General features: G+C 43.9%; 1 protein-coding gene across 1 annotated transcript in view; it reads right to left on the bottom strand.

The window, feature by feature from the left end:
• Positions 1–22761, bottom strand: part of pcdh7a (protocadherin 7a) — a 41282-nt gene extending 18521 nt beyond the window's left edge. The window contains exons 1-3 of the mRNA XM_051384644.1: positions 20415–22761; positions 17560–18736; positions 11618–12400 (exon numbers count right to left, since the gene is read on the bottom strand). Of these exons, the coding sequence (XP_051240604.1) occupies positions 11618–12400; positions 17560–18736; positions 20415–21838 (3384 nt within the window). The 5' untranslated portion in view covers positions 21839–22761. The remainder of the gene's footprint in view (positions 1–11617; positions 12401–17559; positions 18737–20414) is intronic.
• Positions 22762–23629: the final 868 nt, after the last annotated feature.

Here is a 23629-nt window from a genome sequence, read left to right as displayed (position 1 = left end):
AAACTGCACAAATGACTTATAATGGGTGTGTAGTGTATATTCTCTTACCAGTATATTAATGGATGTCTACTCCAGCTGATAGCACAGCCTTACAGAGGGTCATTTGGAGATGTAAAGAGTTAGAGGGGATTGTTGGGGCATTAAATGCCTGATTTCACAGCAGCTTTTCTAAAAACAATTTGATGCATGTTGTATTGTTTTAAGGCATTTGTTTATAATAAAATTGTAAGAGGAAGTGAAAATTGCAAAATAGTGATAGATTTCTTTGTTTTTGTGTAATTCCAGCTTGTTCCAATGAGAGTAAAATTGCACTGTCTGGACAGGGTGAGTTGGCAACATATGACTCAAAGTTTTGCAATGGAAACTAGAATAATAAGTCATTATTGGGATTGTTTGAGTTTGCATTAATTGTTGCAATTACAAAATTACAACTTCCTGGAGGGGCTGATAAGACCAAGAGTCCCGTTTCAATCGTTGACACAATGCAAGGACTTTTTAAAGCTAGAAAAACGAAAAAAGGAATGATTTTGAAAGGACAGCAACAAGACCTGCAATGTGCATAGTTTTTGCATCACTTAACAGCGTGTATTGAAAAGCTCAAATTTTGAATTAAGTACTTTGTAGATGCACTGGCTAATGTCTACACAAGTTAGGATGTGCTGTGTGTAAATTGGTTTTCCTCTGACTCACATTCTACATAAATCCCCATATGGGAGTAGAGAATGAATTATTAAACCATTCATAATGATCACGCCATGTGAGAGTAACACTGCTTTGTAAAAGTCATGCACATGAAAATAACCCCAGTTTCTTTGATATTCAATTAGTAGTTTAGACAATAATTTTAAATTTAGTGTTTGATCACCTTTGAAACTACACCGCTGCTGCTGTGTGGTTGAGATCTACTTAAAACGTGGCCAAGCAGCACACTTGACTTTTGCCTTTTAGAAAATTGAGGAAAAAAGCAAAACCCACGGAGAGCATGTTGAGGTGAAATCGTCGATTCAACATATTTTTGATGGAAGGCTCCCTGCAACGACTCTGCTGGATTTAAAAGGGGCCATCGTCAGCAAAGGCCGGCATTAAGAAACGCTCTCACACATCTATTTCTAATCAAAGCCTGCTCTTTTTAACAGCCGTGAAAGCTTTCATGTTAACACGACACCGCGTCCAAAGCTTTATTCACGCTTTTAAAAGAGACTGACCGGTCAATGAGCACGTGTGTGTGCCTGCACCTGACAATACACCATATCTGTGTCAACACACTCTATCCTAGCTTCTCATCTTACCGGTGATACTGTGTGTGACTCCCCCAACCATGCATAAATTGTCAGTGATCCCCACTTACACAGTCTGCGCCTCTGTGTTTGTGTGTATGTATGTATGCATGCGCAGAGGGATTGTGTATATTTTCCATTTGCCATCTCAGGTTGTTGGCTCAGATGCAAGCATTCTTTTATCCAGCCAATTAGAGGTTGCCATTTCATCCCCATGGAAACCTGTTTGGGGCTCTAATTGGCAGATATATTTGCATGACTTTGATTACATTTTTTTGTGTGCTGTTTAAGTTTATGTGTATGTCTGCGGATCTGAGTGACATTCAGTGTTGAGTGTGTTGTTTTGTTTTTGCTGGTTTCATCCTCCGTTATTCTCAAGAGCTCTTAGTTGCCGTCTTCATAATATCTCTGTATTTGTGAAACAGGAGAACAGAGCCTCTTAAATAATGCATGTCTGAATCGTACCTGTGCGGTGTTGACCCATTAAGAACCAGCTTTACTGTAATGCTGTGCAATTATTATTCTGTATTAGGAGCACTACATTGATTTAAAGTGCAGTGCAATTCATCAAAGTTCCGTTTGTTTTGTTTTGGGAGTGTCTGTATCGAGACGGGTAAAATAATCATGTTATCTTACATATTATAGATGACGGTGGCAGTTGAAGTTATTCATTTGTAACGTCCAAGGGAGGGAGTGAAAAGTATCACGGCCTGAGTGTGTGATTATATAGTCTGTGTGAGTATGTGTGTGTGTCAAACGGGTCAAACTATTTTAATGCCTCTGTTTGAAGGCACCAAGGGGATTTCTCTCTAAAGGCTTGACCGGGTAGTTCTTGTAGTTCAGCTCTACCTGTCTCTGTTTCAGTGTGTATGCATGTATGGGTGGGTGTCTCTTATCTGGTCTATTTCTGACATGAACAAACAAGTGGGGCTGAACAAGGATGAAAACACACACACACACACACACACACACACACACACACACACACACACACACACACACACACACACACGCACACATACATTGAGAGAGGCTTGGGTCAGTGGTATAATATGGAGCATCGCTGCAGGCAGAGGCCTGCCCACTCAGATTTATGTAACTTCTTTGATAGGGCAGGTAGAAAGCTCTCATTCTCTCTCTCATGCACATGCACACACACACACACAAACACACACACACACACACACACACCCCAAAATAGCCTGAAGACTCTGGCTTTACTCGCAGAGTGAGGCTCCCTCCCTCCTCTCTTCTCCTGTCTTCTCCTAACCCTAGACCCATATACCTCATTTCTATCTTTTTTATCCCATCTCCTCCTTCTTTACACTCACTCCATCAGCTTTCCACCCCTAGGCGGTACCTAAGAACACATTCTCATTTTGTAGCTCCACATCTCCCCCTACCACTCACTGAAACTTCGCCTTTTCTCCCAGTCGCCTTATTTCTCTTCATCTCCCCGCCCAACTATCATAAACCCCAAACCCTCCTCCCCCACCACGCCCCATCCCCTTATTCCTAACACATGGTGCAGGAATTTATTTTCTCCTCTTCCACTGATTTTCTGTCTCTCCCCCTTTCTCTTTCTCTATCTCCATCTTGATCTTCCGATTTATCTATCTTCCACCAACAATTCTAAAACAGATGGCTACACTTAGCCCGGGGCAAAAACATTGGCTTTGGACTACAGCGCTACCAGGGCCAGTCTTTCACACTCACGCAAGATCTAATAAGCTGATATCCGGCGAGAAATGTGCTCTGATTTGCCAGTAGCAAAAATGCATAAACCATATTGCACAGTGGAGATATTCACACCTTAGGCTCATTCCTTGGTAGCATGCTTAATTTTATCCAATCAGAAAAAAAATGAAAAGCAAAGATTAAAGCTGACTTTAACTACAGTTTGAAAAGGAGGCAGGGAAAAGGAGGGAGAGGAAAATGGGAGCGGGTGGTTAAGAGCCATTTGTAAAATTTAAAGAAACTATTAAGTGTTATTAAAAAAAAGTTTGGAACCATTAAAAAACACGTTTTGAAAAGATGGATCCAGATGGAGAGTGATGAAAAGAGATGAAACCACTTAGGGAGAACAGAGAGATCAATCAGAGGGAAGACAGACGGAGGAGGATGGGTTTGCGTGTTGTGTGTGTGTGTGTGTGTGTGTGTGTGTGTGTGTGGTGGTGGTGGTGGGGGGGGGGGGGGGGGGTTGGGCAGACAGACATTGGGAATGGATGGTTGGAAAGAGACACTTTTTTATTGGATGAGTTACAGAGCATTGAGAAGCAGACAGTGCAGGCGACTGGTCTGTGGAATAGTCAATCATTCATAATGGTGTGCTTGAAAAGTTTTGTTCTTGTTATTATAGTCTTACAGATTTGTACCTGTAAACTCTTTTTTGCAAGTTTGTACATTCAGATCTGTGCTTAGGGGCTGAATGTGTAAGTCTGAACATAAGGTAAGGTGAGGTATCTAAGTCAGCCTTGACATTTTTTCATCCCCATTTTTAAGATTCATTGCGTAAATCCATAAACAGTTCTTGTGGGATGCAGCAGAAATAATCATTATAAAGACGTGGTCCAACAAAACATTGTAAGACCCAGTTTGCTTCAAGCATTTAGAACCTGTAGGGGTGAACGGAGCAACCATAAGGGTAATTTTATTACTGCACAGCTTGTAAGATTATGCTTCAAGCCATAAAGCTGAATGCACAAGCTCTTAAAGGTCCAGCGTCCAGTGTTGGTCCAGTGCCAACATTTAGGAGGATATATTGGCAGAAATGGAATATAATATTTACAGCTATGTTTTCATTGTGTGTGAAAATAAGAATCATTGTTTTTATAGTAGCCCTGAATGGGCAAACCAAACATTGGCAGTGGATAGGGCCTTTCGAGTTTTGCAGCCACCGTAGTTTCTCCTACACGCTTGGAAGGCTGAGCTTTAAATGTGTGCAAATTGCAACTTCACCTCTAGATGCCACTGAATCCTAGACACACTGGTTCTTTAAATGCTCAAGACTTAAGAAACTAAGCCCGCAAGCATGAATATATAAAGTTTCAGAACACAGTTTACAGCTACAAACGTAAATCCACAAGCTAAACTAAGATGATGAGTAGAAAAACTTATTTTCAGCTCTCTTAACAAAATAAAACGAATCATATTATGTCAGTCCCTTAATATAATAATAGTCACTCACATACTGCCCACTCAGTGTCACCTGCAACATCCACAGGCAAGGTAAAAAATCTTAATCACTTGTGTTAGATTCAGTTTGAGCTGACTCTGTCTGACTCGATTCCATACAATTTGAATTATGTAATTGAGCTGAGTTGGGCTCAGTCCAATTCAGTTCAATTCAAAACCCATTCAAGTCAATTTAATTCAGCCCAACTCAATACCACTTAATGCACTGAAGATTCTTTTGTGTAGGTGGATAAAACCAGTCAAAGGGCTACTAAGCTGTCTAGAATCCCTGTCTAGTGCGAGAAAGAGCGCTTTTGTTTAGCAATATTGGGTAAAATTGCTCAACCCACAGACAGCCATTAAGGTAATGCTGGAAGGCAGATGAGCTGAATGCAGAGCTGCTCGACACAGAGCAGAGTCTTCAAGAAGGAAATAAAAGGAAGCATCTCTGCAAGGGGCCTGCTATGTAGGTCTTTGTGTGTGTTCGAGTGTGTGCGTGTGTGTCAGGGAGTTAAGAGAGAGTGTGTTTGTAAGCTTCTTCGGATGTGTGTGATTTTAGGAGACAGAGTGTGCCCGGGCTTGTGCATGTGATTCGATCCAGAGGGAATGGAAGAAGAAACTGATGTAAGAGCCGGAAAACTTTCCTTCTCTGCTCGTGTGTCATCATATTCTTATCAGTCTGCTTGCGGTGAAAAGTGTATATGCATAAGGATCTGGGATGGTGTGTAATTATGTGCTATTATGTACACACAAGAGCGTGTTTCAGTGGGCCCATCTGTGTCTGTTAAAATCACACGTCTGACAGTGTCTGCTGTGTGCGTCCCTGCCTCAGCTTGTCTGCGTGTGTGTGCGTGTATGTGTGGGAATGACATTCCCACATTCCTGCCATTTCACAGAGAGCTTGAAACAAAAGCTGAAGGGAGGAGTTGTTAACACAGTAACATTATCAGCTGAACAGCCTGTCTGTATTATCTTGTGTGGTAAACAGCCAAGACAGACAGGGGACTTCCAATCACATTTCAGCTCTGGGTGACCTTGATGTGTGAGGAAACAGACAATTTCTCCCTCTGCCTCCTGCAATCTCACTCCCTCAGCTTCTCCTCTCGCTTTGTCTTTCTGCTTTTGTCCTGAGCTCACACACACACGGAACATAGACACATCTTTGATTTAATTTGCGAAGACGTTCCATTAACTTTCATTCCATGACTCTTAAAAAACTAACCTCAACCCTCGCTACTACATTCCTCCCCTTACCTTTATCTTGACCGCAACATGACTTTTGAGGTCTCATCTCCATTCAACTGAGGACATTTAGACTGGCACCTCGTCTACTCTGAGGACTGCAGCTACGGATGCCATGCTGACATGCAGCCAGTCACTTTCTACACAGGGTGCCTTCAGCTGCAGCCCCGCTGTGCAATCGGAAAGGTTTATGGCAGTGCTCACATACCCAATACACAATCAGTGCAGTTCACATGTGAGAAGAAAGACAGACGTAAAAAGGTTTGTGGCCAAAACATGCCCAGTGTAGATAGAGGGTGGGTGGGTGCTACCATATTTGGTGCAGTTAAGATGCAATTTGGTGATGACCAGTTATAAACCAGATTTTGTTACAATATGATAGAGGTTCCATACTTACCTCACATGATCAATGCTGATCTATCTCCATGACAACTAAGCAAAGACAATCTGCTGATGAAGACTGGGAGATGCAAATTAAAGCTCTTGATAAAAGGGACTTTGAGTTAAGATTTCTTTTGGTAAACTCTGGTACATTTTTTCTGTTTGGTTTGTTTCATTTATGCTGGCATAGCTTTTGGAGTGAACTCGAACTCCATATGAAACACGGTTTGTTCAGTGATTAATGTGAATTTGTCAAATTAAAAGGCTTAACGAAACAAATTAACAGGATATTTCCATATCATGGATTGGTAACCACAGTAACACAAATGTGAGGAGTTTTCCCCGTTTGTAATTAAAAACTTAATCATTTATAATTTACAATAGAACAGAGAAGGTCCAGTAGCAGTGTTAACTAATAATACTCACAACCAGCCATTACTTTAAATGGCTCTTTGTGAATAAAGAATGAGTGAAGCCAAACATTAAGGCTCAGTGCTGCAGGCCAACAGGTCGACTAAACTGTAAAGTGAAAAATAAAGTTATTTAATGTTTGCAATTCTTGGTTCGTTATATCAATTATATATTAACTATTTTATTATTAAGTTTTACACTAAATGGAACATAAATGCACCAATGTATAATGTTTTTCTTTGATCTGGACCAATGGACCAGAACTGCAGATATGAAAGCTCCTTTGAACACAGCATATTTATAAGGTATCCATATGATCCTGGTCAAGCGTAAAATCAATGTTTACAGGCTGAGCATGTGTTCCACCTCTGCAACCTGAGCATCTAACACAAACACACATCTGCCTCCATTTTCCAGTTATGTTGGAACCTTTATTCATCTCCTCTCATTGTCCGTACCGCTCTCACTCTCTCTCTCTCTCTGGCTCATGTTCCCTGTCTGATGCCCACTGACTCTCACCTCCTACCCGTCCCCTCCCATCGCTCTTTGTCTCCAGGTCAGTAGATCAGTTTTCAGTCTGGCTCGTCGGGTGATCCCCGCTTTGGTTACCTCGTCCTTCTCACCTCTCGCTTACCCCCACCTCCTCACCTCCCCACCCACCTCACCCTGTGAGCATATGGCCGGCTGCGCTGCCTGAACTCGCGGTGGCTTTAATAAATACATCAGTGTATTGGTATCATCATGACAGGGGTCACGGGTCGGTTACAGTGTGTGTGTAACCGAGAGAAGGAGGGAGGGGAGAGTGTGTGTGTGTGTGTGTGTGTGTGTGTGTGTGTGTGTGTGTGTGTTCGTTTCTGCTTGACAGTGCCTTCACCCTATGACCCTAATGCATGCTGCATGTTATCACAGGAGGCGTATGTGCGGTGCTCATGTAGCGTGCCTGAGTGTGTGGAGGGGTGAGTGTGAGTCTATGACAGACGCTCATCATATTTAATCCTGGAAGGATTTCGTTGAAATGAAAAGCTGCTTTTCAATTTTATAATCCAGTAGACCTAATCTCTCCGCCAGCGTCCGTCCATACAGTCCAATTAGATGGACGAGACTGGCTGGATGAGTCCTGTTCACCACAAACTCATCTCCCTAGCCTGTCCTTGCTGTGTCAAAACACTGTGGCACCCCGTGTCGTGACAGCCCAGTGCTGACCTTCACTAAGCGACTAAGCGTTGTGAAACTGTGCAATGCACAAAAAAACTGCGCTGTCAACCCACCTGTTTCTGCTGCAGTCTTGGCCTCGTAAACGGCACATTGATTAGGCTTTGGATGTGTGTGTGTGTGTATGGATGTGTGTCTGGTTCGATTCAGCCTTTGTGGCACCGTGCTCTCATCCACCCCCTTTCCCACATACACACACACACAGACACACACACACACACACACACACTGGGTCCAGAGAGAGAAAGTGCTCACTACAGTAAAAGAAGAAGTCGCACTAGTGAAATCGCTGAGTCGATTCATTCCCAGAGGTCAGTGTGTTGCATGGAAGACGCAAAGGTAGCAGTGGCTGGGTGTTTAGATTTATGGCCACGCATATGGCAAAGAAAGTGGGAAAGCGACAGAAAGGAACAAAGGCCAAAAGTCAAAAGGAGAGGTAAGAAAAAAAAGAAAAAGTCAATGCAAAGGGCCCATCGAGTTTTTTTACACACTGTGATAAAAAGAAAGGTAAAAACCAGAGGAAACGGAAACATGAATGTTTCAGTGAGTTCACAAAACCACTATGACCTTTGTTGTGGTTGATTGAGGACAGCAGACAGGAAAAACAGTTTTGTGGTGGAGCGTGTTACGTGTGTGTGTGGTAGTGGTTAGGGGGTAGAACGAGGCCACTTTGCCCATATTGACTGCAGTGCCATGTGACTGCTGTGATCATTAATGTGTCCTGATGCCAACGGGTATCCTGATGACCCACATCTCAGCAGTCCACTCTCTCTCTCTGGCTGCCACCCAAACCAGACCTCTCCTCTCTCTCTCTCTCTCTCTCTCTCTCTCCCTGCCTCTCCCTAGATGGGAGCAGATACTCTTTTACACCTTCTTAGGGCTGTTGCGATAACCACAATAAGGAAATACCGCGCTATTGATAAGCCAACCGCAGGGGAAGGCCAGCCACAACAGTAAGTGATGTCACATCATCACATCATGTTCAGTATTTGTTTTTTGAGACATGAAAGCATCCTAGAGCAGCTAGGCAGGAGCGCTGTCCGAAACATCCAGTGCTACCCAGTATCCCTCAATTCACAAACCAGGATTATGATACCACACGAGAAACAGTCACCTAGCCTTCATCTCACTCCTCTGGAAAGCCCCCCCCCCGACTGGAAATATCAGCAGTCTTGCAGTAGAAAACACGACTGATCTGTTAATTATCCCAATTTGCCACAGCTTTGCGTTTGCGTCCTGTGGCTTGCCAGTGTTCCGGTTTAACAAGTGACCCTGTTAACTGCCAACTCTGCTGACTTAACTACCCAGGAAGACCCAGGAGGCAGGAGGAGGTAGAGTGCAGGTGATTAGTACAAGCAAGTACTGAGATGAAAACTTTATCCTGTTGTTCCCTTAACAAAGTAATACAAAAAACAGCATAAATGGTGGTAATACCGCATACCACGCTGTTGAGCCACCGTAAATCACAGCAAGGGAAATTTCTTCACTGCGACAGCCCTACCTCCTCCATCAGCATTAAGGCCGTGTATCCAACAGTTTTTGGGTACCAACCAAAATGTCTCTGTGACAAAACTACCAATGTTCCAAAAAATACTTCAAAAGTCTTTTCAGATTTGTAGACCTGTTTATACATTCTTTTATTGAAAATTTATTGCTTTTTTTGTACGTAAGGTATCTAAAAATGTATAATTTTGTTATCTGTACCAAAACTCAGGAATCGTTTTGGCACTAATATTGAAAGATATCAGATGATACCCATCCCTAATCAAAATACAAAACAAACACTCTTGTCCTTGTTGGCTCACACTGCTTTTTCTCTATTACTACCTCTCTCTTCTCCTTCAGCTAACCTCTATCTCTCAATTGTGCTCCTGCTCTCTTGAGGATACAATCCCTTACTCATTTTTTTTTTTACATTTTTCTCATGTTCATTTTTATATTTGTTCAGGCCCACTGACATGGATATCCTTCCTCTTCCCTCTCCCTCTCCTCACTGAACAATTTAGATTTAAAAAAGATACAAATCCGTTGGACTGAGCTGTTTTATCATCTTGTTGCCTCTCTGATGCAATCTTGCTCTTCATCCATGACGCCCACTTTTTATTACTTTTTTTTCCATCCATTTATTTTTTTTCCTATTTGGAGCACCCTAGTTGGTCTGATGATGTGCTGACTTCAGATGAACAGTTTTTAGAGTTTTCACTGACCCAGTAAAGTAGCTTTGAAATTCAAAGTCCCACCCCCCATCTCGTTTACTTCATCTTCCTCCCCTCCTAACCTCCTATAATTCTCTCCCACTCCTGATCTAATGCTATTCCAAAGTCTGTCAGCGTCCCAGTTCCTTCATTTGGCACATACTCGCCACCTATTACTCCCTGAGTCTATCTCTCACTTGCACTCATGTATAAAATGCATATGGCTTCATGAAATAAGCAGTCCCTCAAGCACAGTGACAGGCACCCACCAACACAAACCTGCTTGTGTCGCCAAACTGTTCGAGTTAACAAAATCTGACACGTGGGTGAACGCAGTCACACACAAGCAGCCAAAGTCTCAGACACACGCATGCATGCACACGCACGCACACACACACACACACACACACACACACACACACGCAGTTGTGTATGAAACAACTGACTGTTGGATATTTTGGGGGTCGGCTGGGATGGGGCGGGGGCACACTCCACTGCACCAGAGGAGTTAATTACCCCATACGATCAATAATTCATTACGCTGTCAGTTTGTGTCGGCGTGTCTCTGTATATGTGCTGGCATGTTTTGAGTACACGTAAGCATGAACGCCAAACTCTCCCAGTAAGCATTTTCCTTCCCTGGGAACGGCAGATTAAGAGGATTGACTCCGTAATGGATTAACCTCTGGAGTGTGTGCGTATGCGGATGCGTGCGTGTTCCTGCGTGTGTGTGTTGAGCAGGATCAGAAAGCCTATGTATGAATTGATTAGCTTTAGAAGCTCCTCTCCTTCCCTTTTAATGACCACATCAGCACTTTTTCACCACGGGGAGGATAAATGTAGAGCTGTCCGTCAAGCAAATGAGACGCCGTCCCTTTAAGAAGGGTTAGCTGTCACTCGAACATCACTCTTGGGAGCACTCCCCATGGACTAGGGAGACCCTGCTGTGTCTGTGTGTCGACAATGATAGATGGAGCCTGTGTGTGTATTAGTTTGCATGTGCGCGTGGGTAGAGGGGTGAGTGAAAGTCTTTATGCAGTATTTTTAGTCAGCAGGACTTCAGCTTTTAACTGCAACTTCCTGAGCAAACACCAAAGCCAGTGCATCCATTATCTATGCAACTGATATTGTTTATGGAATAAACATATATTCTAAATGGAAGAACGAAAACAGTTTGACAAGGGAAATAGAGACACAAAATGACCAATTACCCAGTTGGAAGCAACTATTCGCCCACTCCCTCAGTGTTTTTATTCCAACTGAACTCCTCAGGGATTTATACACATGGTCACACTCACGCACACATGCAGTCATGGATTTACACACAAATGCACATTCACATACTGTCCGGCTACAGTAGGGGGTCGACTCGTGTCCCCTGCATTAGATCTTGCTAAACAGAGGGCTGATGTTTGACACGTAGCACATACACACTCTGACAGCAGGGTACCGTCACACTGCTCACAGGCTTAGGATGCCGACACAAACACGCGAGCATGTGCACACACACTGACAGCTATTTTGTGGAGATAAAAAGGTGTTTAGATGTTAGCGGCAGGGTGCACGGTACTGTGTGTCAGCAATGTGTGAATAAGAAGGGATGAAGCTGGGCAGGAGGAGGAGGAGGAGGAGACATATATCTGGAGCCAGAGAGCGGACATGAGTCACAAAAGGCCTGACTTAGATTAAGACAAATTCATCCCAGTCACTTCCCAGAGGTCCTACCTGTTTGCTGTACTTGTTCCCAGTCTGGCAGCCATACTCTGAGCACTGGTCAGATCCCAGGGACATAGCATCTGCATTGCCACTGCCTCCGCTACTGCTGCTGCTGGAGCCGGCACTGCCCACACAACCCCCACTGCCCACAAAGGTGTTGGAAGGTGGCAGGTCTTGGACCGCCTGGTGCTTCTTTCCCTCAGCTGGGGGGGAGTGGGGCTGTAGATTCACTGCAGGGAGAGGTGAGCTGGATTTGTAGTGCCTGGCCAGATCTGGGCTCGACTGGTGTCTCCTGCCGCCACCCATCCGCGGGCTGCCGGGGTCACCGTCCACAACACAGTAGCGGGCCGCAAGACGCTCACTAGCACTGCTCAAATCCTCCTCGTCGTCATCATTGGCATGGCGACGCAGCCCGTTGACCGTGACAATACCGCTGTAGAGTGATCTGTCAGACTTCCCTCCTCCTGCAGCTGCACTACCGCCACTTCCATTGCGCTTGTCCCGTCGAGGTTTGCGTCCACGGTCTGATCCCCTGCCACGGCCGACTTGTGGTTGAGCCCCTGGAGGACTGAAGAAGTCTTCCTCGGGCTCCTTCTTACCGGCCTCATAACCATTCTTGCCCTGAGCACCACACTGCCGAGCTGTGACGACGAGAAGGATAACCAGGATGACCGCGGCGGCTCCTGCCAAAACACCAATAGCTACACTGAGGCGCTGTTTCCCTAACGCACGCTCACTGTCTGGATCCCCTGCGATGTCCAGTGACAGTGGAGCCATCAGGCTTCGGGCCACCTGGGGTGAGAGGGAGAGTGGAGAAGAATAAGGAGAAGAGAGAGAGAAGATGCAGAGGAAAGGAGAAAAAGCAACAGAAAGAGAGAAACCATCAATGAGAAAAAAGTCCAAAACAGCAACTGTAAAAGATGACAGTGGGTGTGAGCCATAGAGAAACATCAAACAGCATCTTCAACTTAATTAAACTCATCACTGCGTTTTAGTGGGGGAGCTCCTCCATTATTCCCAGACACATAGAGTGTCGCTAAATATATAATTGCTCTTGCTTCCCAGTTGCAGCATTTCAAGTTGCCTGTAATTCTCCATTTGTGATCTGGCATCAACTGGTACAGGAAATGCCTAGGATTACGCTGTTTAAAGCTGATTAAAAGAATAAAAGAAAACTTTAGACATTAAGGTCAGCGACAGTTAGAAGCAATAAATGTGCAGTAAAGGCAAGAGACAAGCAATGACTATATCCCCAGAACACAAGCTCATCTTCTGTCTCTTCAATGAACAATGTCCCTATTGTAAATGATAGCGTAGGCGTGGATTTGTTAAGGATTTGCTATCACAATTTTTTTTTTTGCACTGAGAATTGGATGGACAGACCGATAGAAGGCTACTGTAAATAAGTGTGCTCTATGGAATCCTTTTTATAGCCATTTTCTTTTTGTCTATTTAGGGTCTTGCGTGTGTTGTTCTATTAAGCAAAACAGTTTTTCTTTGACGCAAAGCAAATCAATGCTAATCCATTTCGATCAACATATAATACACTTAAAATATTTTATATTTGTATATTAGATTGAAGAGACAAATAACAATCTTCCATTATGAACACATAAACACACACACACACACACACACACACACACACACACACACACACACACACACACGCTATGAGCTTGTACACTAATAAACAGATCATTACAAGAAAGTGGGTTATGCTGAAGCACAAACACAGCCATTAATGGTTATGTAGCCTTACTCGACAGGATACAATGAGGCCGTGGAGTTCTGGTCTGTAGAGCCCTGCTGGTAATATGGGGCAGGGTCATGAATCTGAATATTTCTAATCAATACTTAACAACTATGTTGGGAGAATCATTATACAGAGACAATATACCAAAATGCGCACACACACACACACACACACACACTGAAATGTATGCATGCACATCCACAAGCCCACACAGAATGTAAGGTCTCCGTTAGCGAGAAAAACTCATTCTGCAGTCCTGACACCTCGTCCCGGAGCTCATACGACAATTCCTTTGGCCTGTCAGGGCTGGAAATTATATACTCATGTAATCCCTGCTGCCTTAAGAATGGTGGGTAATAAGGCTTGCAGGAATGAACGGGAGACAGACAGAGAGTGAAGGTGAGAGAGAGAAGTTCAATTTGAGCCCCTGTGGTTTGCAATAACCAAATAAAATAACTACACTATAACCTGGAGTATTGGTAATACTGCAGAGAGTGCTTCTCACAGAGCTGCACTGTGTAACTTGCTTATTACATTATCTAAGGCATATTAGGCTTACTCATATAGAGAGCCACATTATTCACTTCTTGTCACCCCCAAGCTAAGAATGGTGCCGTTTATTTCATTGTTTTATCACCATCTATCTCTGGGTTAAGTTTTCATTGTTTTTGAGCAAGTTGTGTTGGTTCTGTTCCATTATTCTGCTTCCACTGCAGAGGGCCTCTCCCCGCCAGGCTCCGCTCTCCCCTCAGCCCCATTGTTTCTCTTTTGCCTGCAGTATTCCTTTCCATTCTCATTCTGCTGGGCATGTCTCTGGCTAAGCACATCCCAGCACTGTCTGCTGTATTGTGTGTGCAAAACAGGGAAAGAAAATAGCACTGCTGTGCCATATGTGCATGTACTACGTGACAGTGCAATAGCCAAGTTTGTGTCTGTTTGGGAGAGTGCATGCAGGCACATGACAGAGCGATGCATCACAACGTGCAAGGTGTACGATTGTGAGTCACGTCACATGCGTGTGTGTGCATGTGAGAAGAAGAGATACCCCGACTGAGTGCAAGCTATGTATAGCCGCCAAAGTGCAGTTTGTGTATGTGTGTTTAAAGATACACAGGACAGTTAAGTGTTCAACAGGATGAGCGCAGCAGCCACCTCTACCGCCGTGTTCGTCTGCATCCCTCTGACGCATCCCAAACTCCCAGTGGAATCTTCCATTCTGCTGCATGAGCTTTGTTCCGGCTGGGCATAACACCACCATCTATCTGTTCCACTCTCCAAGGAATTTGTTATCTGCATGTCACTGCAGATGCCGATGCTGCAACCAAGACAAGGAGTTCTCCCCTGACCACACTATTGACCTAAGCTAAGACCTAAGTGCCTGATCTTAGTTGCGGCTCAATGCGTTCACAGCTCTGCATAAGAACAGAGAGCTGCAGTTTTGTCACTGATAGCTATTAGTCATATTTCTAGAAAGACATGCAAAACCCCACATTCCGAGATGAAAATCTCTTGATCTGAGATGTAACGCAAATTATACGAATGTGAAAATGTTATCACTAAAAGGTTTAATCAGCCTCACAGCACAGTGTACTTCTGATAAACAAAGCACCTTAAAGTTTCCCAAATGTCTGAGATATCACAAACTATTTCCAATTCCTTCTTCCTCTAGCTCAAACTCTGCAGCATCATATTGCAGCTAATTACCCAACATGTGGTTCACCAAGTACTGTTGGATAAAAAAGACTGGAGTCATTTTCTGCCGCGGTGCTGCAGCAGTAGCAGCCGTTTTCCTTCCCTAATTACATCTGGCATCCATCCACCACTCAGTTTGACTTCATTATGAGATGGAGGTATTCTCTCTTCAATGACTTCTACTCAATTACTCCGCCAAGTTCCTCCCTACAATCAAACTAAACTATGCATATTGTAATCAAAGACGGCTTTTTTATACCAGCTTGGACATATTACACCCTATTGTTCCATTCAATGGCCCCGGTCATTTCGGCACATTGCAGTTAATTCCACCTGTCAACGCCATTGTTCCACCGCTTACCAACTGTTCTGTTCTAATCCTCACCCCCTTGATTGTTCAATTTGTACTTTTCATTATACTCTTAAGTGACAGCATTACATTCATGAGATGTTCTTCTTACTGGCTAGAGCCCAAATTCTACACCTTCTATCTGTACTCCTGTTGTTTGTCTTTCCGACAAACCAAAGATGTGCAATTTTTCGGACACCGAGTTGTCTCCAGATGAGGTGAGTCAAAACTCTCAGGCTATGATTATACAAGGATGTGTTTTTCTCCTGCTTAAACAAAAGACTTCGTTTTTTAAGTGTCGTTAAAAATAAGGATACAGAGAACTCAAAGGGCACACTAAGCACAATTTCCTTGTAGTTGCTATGCGACTGTCAACAATATCTTTACAGCAACATAATTGAAAATGAAAAATCAGCTAAAGTTTACATTAGACACTTGGAAATCATACACATTTCCCCAAGTGCTTCTATTTTATTATCTGTTTGACACAAGCTGAAACACCCAGGGAAGCACCGCAAAATGAACACGTATAGTTTGCAGCAGAGAAGCACTTGCTGCATTGTAAGGTGTGTCCTCAGAAATCACAATCCTTCGTATATTTTTTTTCACACAGCCATCCCACACTTAGTGCAATGAAACATGTAATTTGATACAAAAGGGGCTTTTCACAGTATCTAAGGATGGCATGGTATTTTGGGTAACCAACAAAATCAGTGCTTTGACACATTTTTGGGAGATTTGTGCCTCTTATCTGTCTGGCTGTTCTCTTCCTCTCAAATGTCTCAGAGCTGAAATAGGGTTATGCTGTTTACGTCACATTACATGCACAGACCTGACAGTTGAAGACCTTCTCCTCACAGAAAATATGAGAACAAGTCTCATGAGTGGGGTTAAAACCACAAGCTGTTAGTCTCAGAACAAACACTGTAACCACAAGGCCACTGAGCCCATTTAATTATTAGTCAATACAAATTACTTTGCCCACACCAAAGACAAAGTTTTAGTAATTATTACCTGACAGCATTTATAGCTTAGTTGAACATTTTTTAAAGCGTAATGGGAAGTTCATTTGATTAATACAATGGGGGCAGAGAAGAGAGAAATATTTCAACCAGCATAGCATAATCTAAATTTGCTCATGCTGGCAGTTGTAGTTATTTCTGGTATCACAGTAATGTCTTTGAGTCTAGTCTATTACCTCTTCACCCCAGTATGGATCTTCCAAGACAACTCTAATTTTGCCTCCTTGTCCTTGGTTCAAGAAGACCACATAGATTTGTTCAATAATAGTAGGTGTATTAGTGAACAGATATTTCACATTCCTGATTCTCCCTGTAAACATTATTCATGTGGAGTTTATAGTGGTTTTCAGTTACTTTCCTCTCTGTCTGACCACTTCTGTTCTGCTCAGAATGCGCCGCATGACACAATGAAACCCCTAAACCTCATCAATATTCAGGGCTATAGTGAGGAGACACTGCTAAAGTACAACTAGTATTCAAATGAACATACTTCAACCTACTCTGTATTACAAGGCCAAAACTGGGACAGGCTCATCTCTCTTTCTCTGCCTCTCTAACACACTCCCCTCTAATTCTCTCTCTCTGTCCCACACACACACACACACACACACACACACACACACACACACACACACACACACACACACACACACACACACCTAATGCTCTAAGCTCTAAGTTCAATGTACCATAAAAAAGAACCACTTCAGTAATAACTGTTATTTTAACCACAAAGTCATTATAAGAATGTATGCTGGACAAAGAACATCCACACTACAAAGAAGCTGGCATTGCCAATAGCCCTCAAAAGAGAAATGGGGTTCTTTATCTGGGACAAATATAGACACAATTATTTTCTCAGAAATGGGCAGGAAATTGCAACTCCATGCAGACTGTGGAAGTTCTGCATTTATCTCATTCTATCAAGAAAATAATATTCTGACCAGTTTAGTTTAAACAGCTACAATCAGTTGTCATTACCACCCTCTTCCATTGTAATGTGTTATCAGAGTGGCCATTATTTGAATGGATCAAAGGACTGCATGGTCACTGTCATTATTGGTTATTGTTGCCATCTCTGTGGAACAATAGAGGTCTGAACACCACAAAGTAAGACGTATATAAAGATTACCTGTGCATCCACTATGGTAGTGTTGGTCAAGCTCTCATTGATGAAGACATGAACCAGGGCGGTGGCACAAAGAGAGGGGGCCCCACTATCATTCACCCGGACCACCAGGCGATGTAAACCTCTGTGCCGCCGCTCCAGAGGTTCTGCCAGGGTGATCACTCCATTGGTGTGACCAATCTCAAACAGTCTGAAGGGATTTCCACCTACAAGAGCAAAGCGAAGGTCTGCATTTGGGCCAGTGTCTGAGTCTATGGCTGTTACAGTCTTGACAATGGTGCGGGCACTGCTGGCAGGAGGAAGGAGGGTGTAGGACTCATTGGCTGGAGAGGTGATTGATGGGGCATTGTCATTTTCATCTGTGACAAAGAGCGAGACGGTGGCGGTGGCAGTTTTGCGGGGCTCCCCTCCATCCACAGCCCGGACACGGAAGGTGTAGGTGGAAAGCTTTTCACGGTCAAACGATGCTGAGGAGAAGATGGTTCCTGTGTTGTTCTCAATGGAAAACACCTCTTCTTGCTCTTTTTCATCATCTTCTCCTTCTATCTTCTCTCCTGTCTTCTTCTCATCAACTCCATCCATCTCTACGAACAAACTAAGTTCTGCATTCTCGCCTTCGTCAGCGTCAGTCACAGTGACCATGCCAACTGGACTGTTGGCGAGCAGATTCTCTTTCACGTAGAACGTAAAGATTTCCTGAACAAACTTTGGCGCGTTGTCATTGCGGTCAGTCACCTGAACGACAACAGTCGCAGAGCCTTGCAGAGATGGGGTACCCTTGTCCTTGGCAATAACCCGGAGTTCATACCTCTCTCGCAGCTCACGGTCCAGAACCCCAGTGGCACGGATATCTCCATTATCGGCATCTATGTAGAATGGCCCATTAGCAGCAGGGTCTAGGGAGTATACAATCTCTGCATTTTTGCCGCTGTCTGCGTCTGTGGCTACCACAGTGACTACCCTTTCTCCAGGCGAGTTATTCTCGGCAAAGTGGACCTCCACAACGCTCTGGGCAAAGGTTGGGGCATGGTCATTGATATCAACCACTCGCACCATCAGGGAGCTGTTGCTGGACAGACTGGGGCTGCCTGAATCTACTGCCACAATAGTAACACTGTACTCTTTGGTGGCCTCGTAGTCCAGCAAGGCGGAAGTATGTAAGAAGTATTTTTTCTTATTCCTGGGAAAATAATAAGAAAAGAAATGTCATGAATGTAGTTGCTTCCCTAAACAAAAATAATATAGATCTTCAATAGTAGTCAAACAAAATACTAGTGCTGCGCCCACTTCGTTAATTAGCTAATTATCCGGGTGATTGTTGACTACAGATTCTTCAGTCAGTAGTCAATGTGTTGGTTTTTTTTATGGATAATGTCCCATTACATGCTAAAAATCTCAAGGTGACATCCACAAATGTCTGTTGTCTGACCAACAGATCAGACCAAAAACAGATAAGATTAAAAGGATTTGAAAAAGAAAAGCAGCAAACTCCTTCTTTTGAAAAAAAAATGAGTTTTTTTTTCCAAGAATAACTGAAGCAATTAATCGATTGTCAAGAAAGTTGGCAATTTTCTGTCAATTTGACTAATTGATTAATTAATTAATTATTTCAGCTCTAATAACTAATTAGTATTTAATATGCACTAGATTTTAAGAGATCTTCCTGCGTGACTGCAGTCATCTGCAGAGAGATAATAACACTGAAGAAACAATTACATCAACTAATCGACAGGCTGAAGACCTTTAATAACTATTACTTCGACTTTGAATTGTTTTAGTCAGGGACAGCCCTACAGTCAATACAACAACCAACCTTACTGTACAGGTGTCATAACCAGTAGCTGTAATATCCTAAGATGGCCTTCTCTATTTCCCTATCTGCCTCCATGCAATAGCTTCAGGAAATATCCTTACAATTGACTTATGAGCATTGACATTTGCAGCTTGCGCTAGTGGAATAATATTACAGAGAAGTCTAAAACCCTTGACTTTACTGAATATTTATGTTCAAAGTTTACAGATTGTATGACATTATAACTACTCTGTAGCCTTATTGAATGAGTGGCACTACTTGAAGCAAGCTTAATGAAATCTGCATGAAACAACACTTGAGCCACTGTTCTCTGAATTCTCTGTGGAAAATAAAACACCTCCTGGGGCTGTAGTGTGGGTGAGACTCATAGCAACTGCATGCTGAATGTGTAAATGTCAAGATCTGAAAACTTAGAGGATAAAAACAGTACCAGCCCCTGATAAAAAAGACTTAGATACTCTTTGTCTATGACTGATGTTAATTTTTACCTTTACAACAAAAATGTATATACTAGTACATGACTTTACAAAAATGCATATACATACCTGGGGAGTTACCTAAGCATGAGTCAGAACTATATTCAAATTAATGTAACTCTGAATCAGGGACAGCATAATAGATAGCTATAAGATACAATTTGCTAAATGGCATGTTAATGAACCAGTTTCTAATAATATGGGTATTTTAAATAATAACCAGTTTTTAATGAATTATTCCTGTGTTGCTGTAAAGTGATGCATCTCACAGAGCTATTATTTGAAATGCATCATTACTTCATGATTATATTACCATTACTTACAATTTCTATGTTCCCTCAAGAAAAGTAGTGCATCATCCTACCTAAATGACAGGAACTGATTATTAGATACTGGTTCATTACTGCAATATCTAGCAGCCTGTTTTCAAGCTACTTATTATCCTAAATTAATAATTTATTCAGAATAATTGAGGAAATTACTACTTTAATAAGTAGTTCTTTCCTTCCTTTGTGATGAGTGAGGATTCCTGTGCCTTAGTCTGCAGGGTTACCTTTGGTCTGGCTTACCTGTCAAACGCTTCATCTGCAGGTAGGGGTGGGAGTGCTGTTTCACCAGCTGGCTTCAATGTGAATGGGACATCTCCTACAACTGTGCACGTCACAGCCCCATTCTCTCCCTGGTCTCGGTCTGACACCTGCACCAGAGCTACTGGTGTGTCCACCAAAACATTTTCCGGCACTAATGCTGCCCCATCTCGAACGGGGATCCGTCCAATCTTCCGGATCTCTACAACTGGGACATTGTCATTTTCATCCCGGACAGCCAAGATTACAGTGGTGCGGTCAGTACGAGGTGGCTGACCCCGGTCTCTGGCCGTTACGGTGAACCTCAATTGAGCCACTTCTTCCCTGTCGATCCTGTGAAGAACGCTCAGCCATCCAGTTGCCTCGTCCAACCGCAGGAGTCGCCTGACAGATTCAGTGGCAGCTCCAAAGACGTACTCCACCTGCCCGTTGACTCCAATGTCACGGTCAGAAGCTCTGACCTGGAGGACAGGTGTACCTGGAGGGGCATTTTCTGCCATTTCTGCCTCATACGTGGACCTTTCAAACTGTGGGCTGTTGTCATTCACATCAGTGATGGAAACACGAAGCAGGGCTTGGGAGGAACGCGGTGGGTTCCCTCCATCTCGAACCCTGAGGACGAGCTCATATGAGTCTTTTTGCTCACGATCCAATGTGCCTTTCACAATGAGCTGTGGCTGTTTTTCGCCATCTGGTATATCTGCAACTTGTAGTTCAAACACTGTGCTCCTGGCTCCTCCTCCATTATCCCCACTTCTACCCCTCCGGTCACCAACTCCATCTACTCTAGTAATGGGATTTCCTCCTGCTGTGCGTCTTGTTGAACTTGACCCAGCTCCACCATCTTGAATCAGCTCATAGCGGTCGATGCCGTTTCGCCCAAAATCCCTGTCTGTGGCTGTGGGCAGCAGGTAAAGGGTTCCTATTGGGCGATTCTCCTCAACTGAGAGCTGGAGCACAGGTGAGGGGAAGGAAGGTGTGTTGTCATTGATGTCTGTTATGACCACGCGGCCTTCGAACAGGTCCACCCAGCTCTGCAGAGGCCCTATGACTGACACCTCAAAGTCTAAGAAACACTCATTTTCATCAAATATCATCTGACACTGTGGGAGCTTCTCTCTGTCAATGCGCCGTGGGCCTGTTGTCAGCTCACCTGTCACATTGTCAATCTTGAAGAACTCTGAGCCACTCTCCAGGGCAAAGGTGACATCCCCGCTGCCTGTACCTGCCGTGAGGCCCAGGTCGGCGGCAACGTTTCCAATTTTGACATCAGGTGGGCCCTCTTCCGCCACCCGGTACCGGAGAGCTGAGTAGGCACCCGGTAGCTGAGTCAGCAACTGCAGCACTAAGACCACGAGGCTGAGAGCCTGCGCCGCGGAGGAGTGCACTGCACCAAGCCTCTGCATGGCTCCTTCTTCCTCTCGCCTCTCTCCTTCCCCGCTCTGTCTGCCTCCGAGCTGCGGCTTGCCTCTTCTTTATTAGTGTTTTGTGGTCTGGCGTACCTCACAGCGTGGGTGTTTGATTTATGCTTCTTACACTCTCCCTGTCGCTCTCTGCGGACTGCCGCCTGAGGTCCGGAGAAAAGCTTCCGCACTCTCACTGTAGTTCACTTGAGCGGTGCAAGGCTCCTTTCTTTTATTCTCCTCCTACACTCAGTGCTTTTGTTTTTTAACTTCTGTAACAATTGCGGTGTCTCGCTAGGCTGGTCATGACACAGAGATATGAAAAAAATCCATTCTGCTGCTAAAAAAAAGAAAGAAAAAGAAACTAATTCATCAGTCTTTGATTAATCCACTTCACTCTTTCTTCACTCCTTTCTTTCCCCGCCAACCGGAGAGCTATCCCGTTGTCACAGGAGGACGCTTATCAGTTCATAATGCCATTTGTAAGTTCTTTTTTATTCCAGTCACATTTGGGACAGCGGCTTTTCTCGCGTTTTTCACAGTTAGAAACTGCAATGCAGCACCACACAAAAGGGGGGAGAAAAAATACTGCTCGGCTCTCCGGACGCCGAGGAAAACCCCCCCATAAAGAGGAAGAAAAATCAGTTTGGAAAAAGTCTTAGGGATGCTCCTACTGGATCTTTTTCTTACCTTCAGATCCAGCTGCGTTTTTCCTCCTCTTTTTTTTCCCGCAGTGGAGCAACGTGCCAAGCCGTCGGATTCCTTCACGCAAGTTATGAGGAGTGCTCTTCAGAGCGAGTTTCTCACATTTTCTTCTCATAAAGGAGGAAATTAGAGCCTTTCTTGGCGAGGTTTAAAAACAGAGATCCCAACATCATCATCAATTCAGCGTATTCCTGTGCAGCCTTGTGTTCGGGATGGATGTCTCGGTGATGGACCGAGTGTAGATGCGTCTTTTTCCAAGAGTCCCGCATTCTCTCTCTCTCTCCTCTCGCTCTCTCTTTCGCTCTCTCTCTCTCCTCCACATGCGCCTCCTCCTCCTCTAGCTTTTTTTTTCTCTCCCCCTCTCACCTGCACTGCTTGGGACTGCTGCTGTTCTCAAGCGATGCTGCAGTCTCTCTCTCTCTCTCTCTCTCTCTCTCTCTCTCCCTCTCTCTCCGCGCTACTGCAACATTTTCCCCGGCCGCGTAACTCGATCGCTGAGCTGTAACGAGAGAGGCAGCAGAGGCGGTGTTGGGTCGCCGTGTGTGTGTATGTCGGTTACCAGGGACAGACCTCACCTCCTCCTGTCATATAGGAAGATTAAATGGCTTGGTGTCCCGGCTGCTGACAGCTCCTGGTGGGGGGGGAAGAAATATCTTTATATTCACACATTCATACAAAGGACAAAGAGAGGCGCCAAAGAAAAGAGAGTGATCTGGCTTTAATACAAGTCAGCCCGGTGCTCAGTCATATTTTTTTGCTGGTGCAGCTATTTTGCCGGGGCAAGTGTAAAGTGCTTCATTCATTCTTTTCTGAGAGAGACAGAAATAGTCAGATACTCTCTAACGCATTGGGAAATTTGCAATAATAGGCTATTCATTCATAGGAATTTATAATATAGCCATAGTGGTACAGATAGTGCACTGTCTAATGGTCTAACCTAATGGTGGACTTCTTACTGTACTCAACTGCTGCAACCAATAATTTTTAGGGGCAAATAAGTAAATAAATAAATAAAAGCAGTCTGCATCATATATTGATTTACTTATTTCTTTGTCCCTGAAAAGAAATGGCTATGTATAAGTAATGGTA

Source organism: Dicentrarchus labrax, unplaced genomic scaffold, assembly GCF_905237075.1.
Source record: "Dicentrarchus labrax unplaced genomic scaffold, dlabrax2021, whole genome shotgun sequence".
Classification (NCBI taxonomy): Eukaryota; Metazoa; Chordata; class Actinopteri; family Moronidae; genus Dicentrarchus; species Dicentrarchus labrax.
Note: the sequence above shows the minus strand (reverse complement) of the source record. Positions and strands in the feature narration are given on the sequence as shown.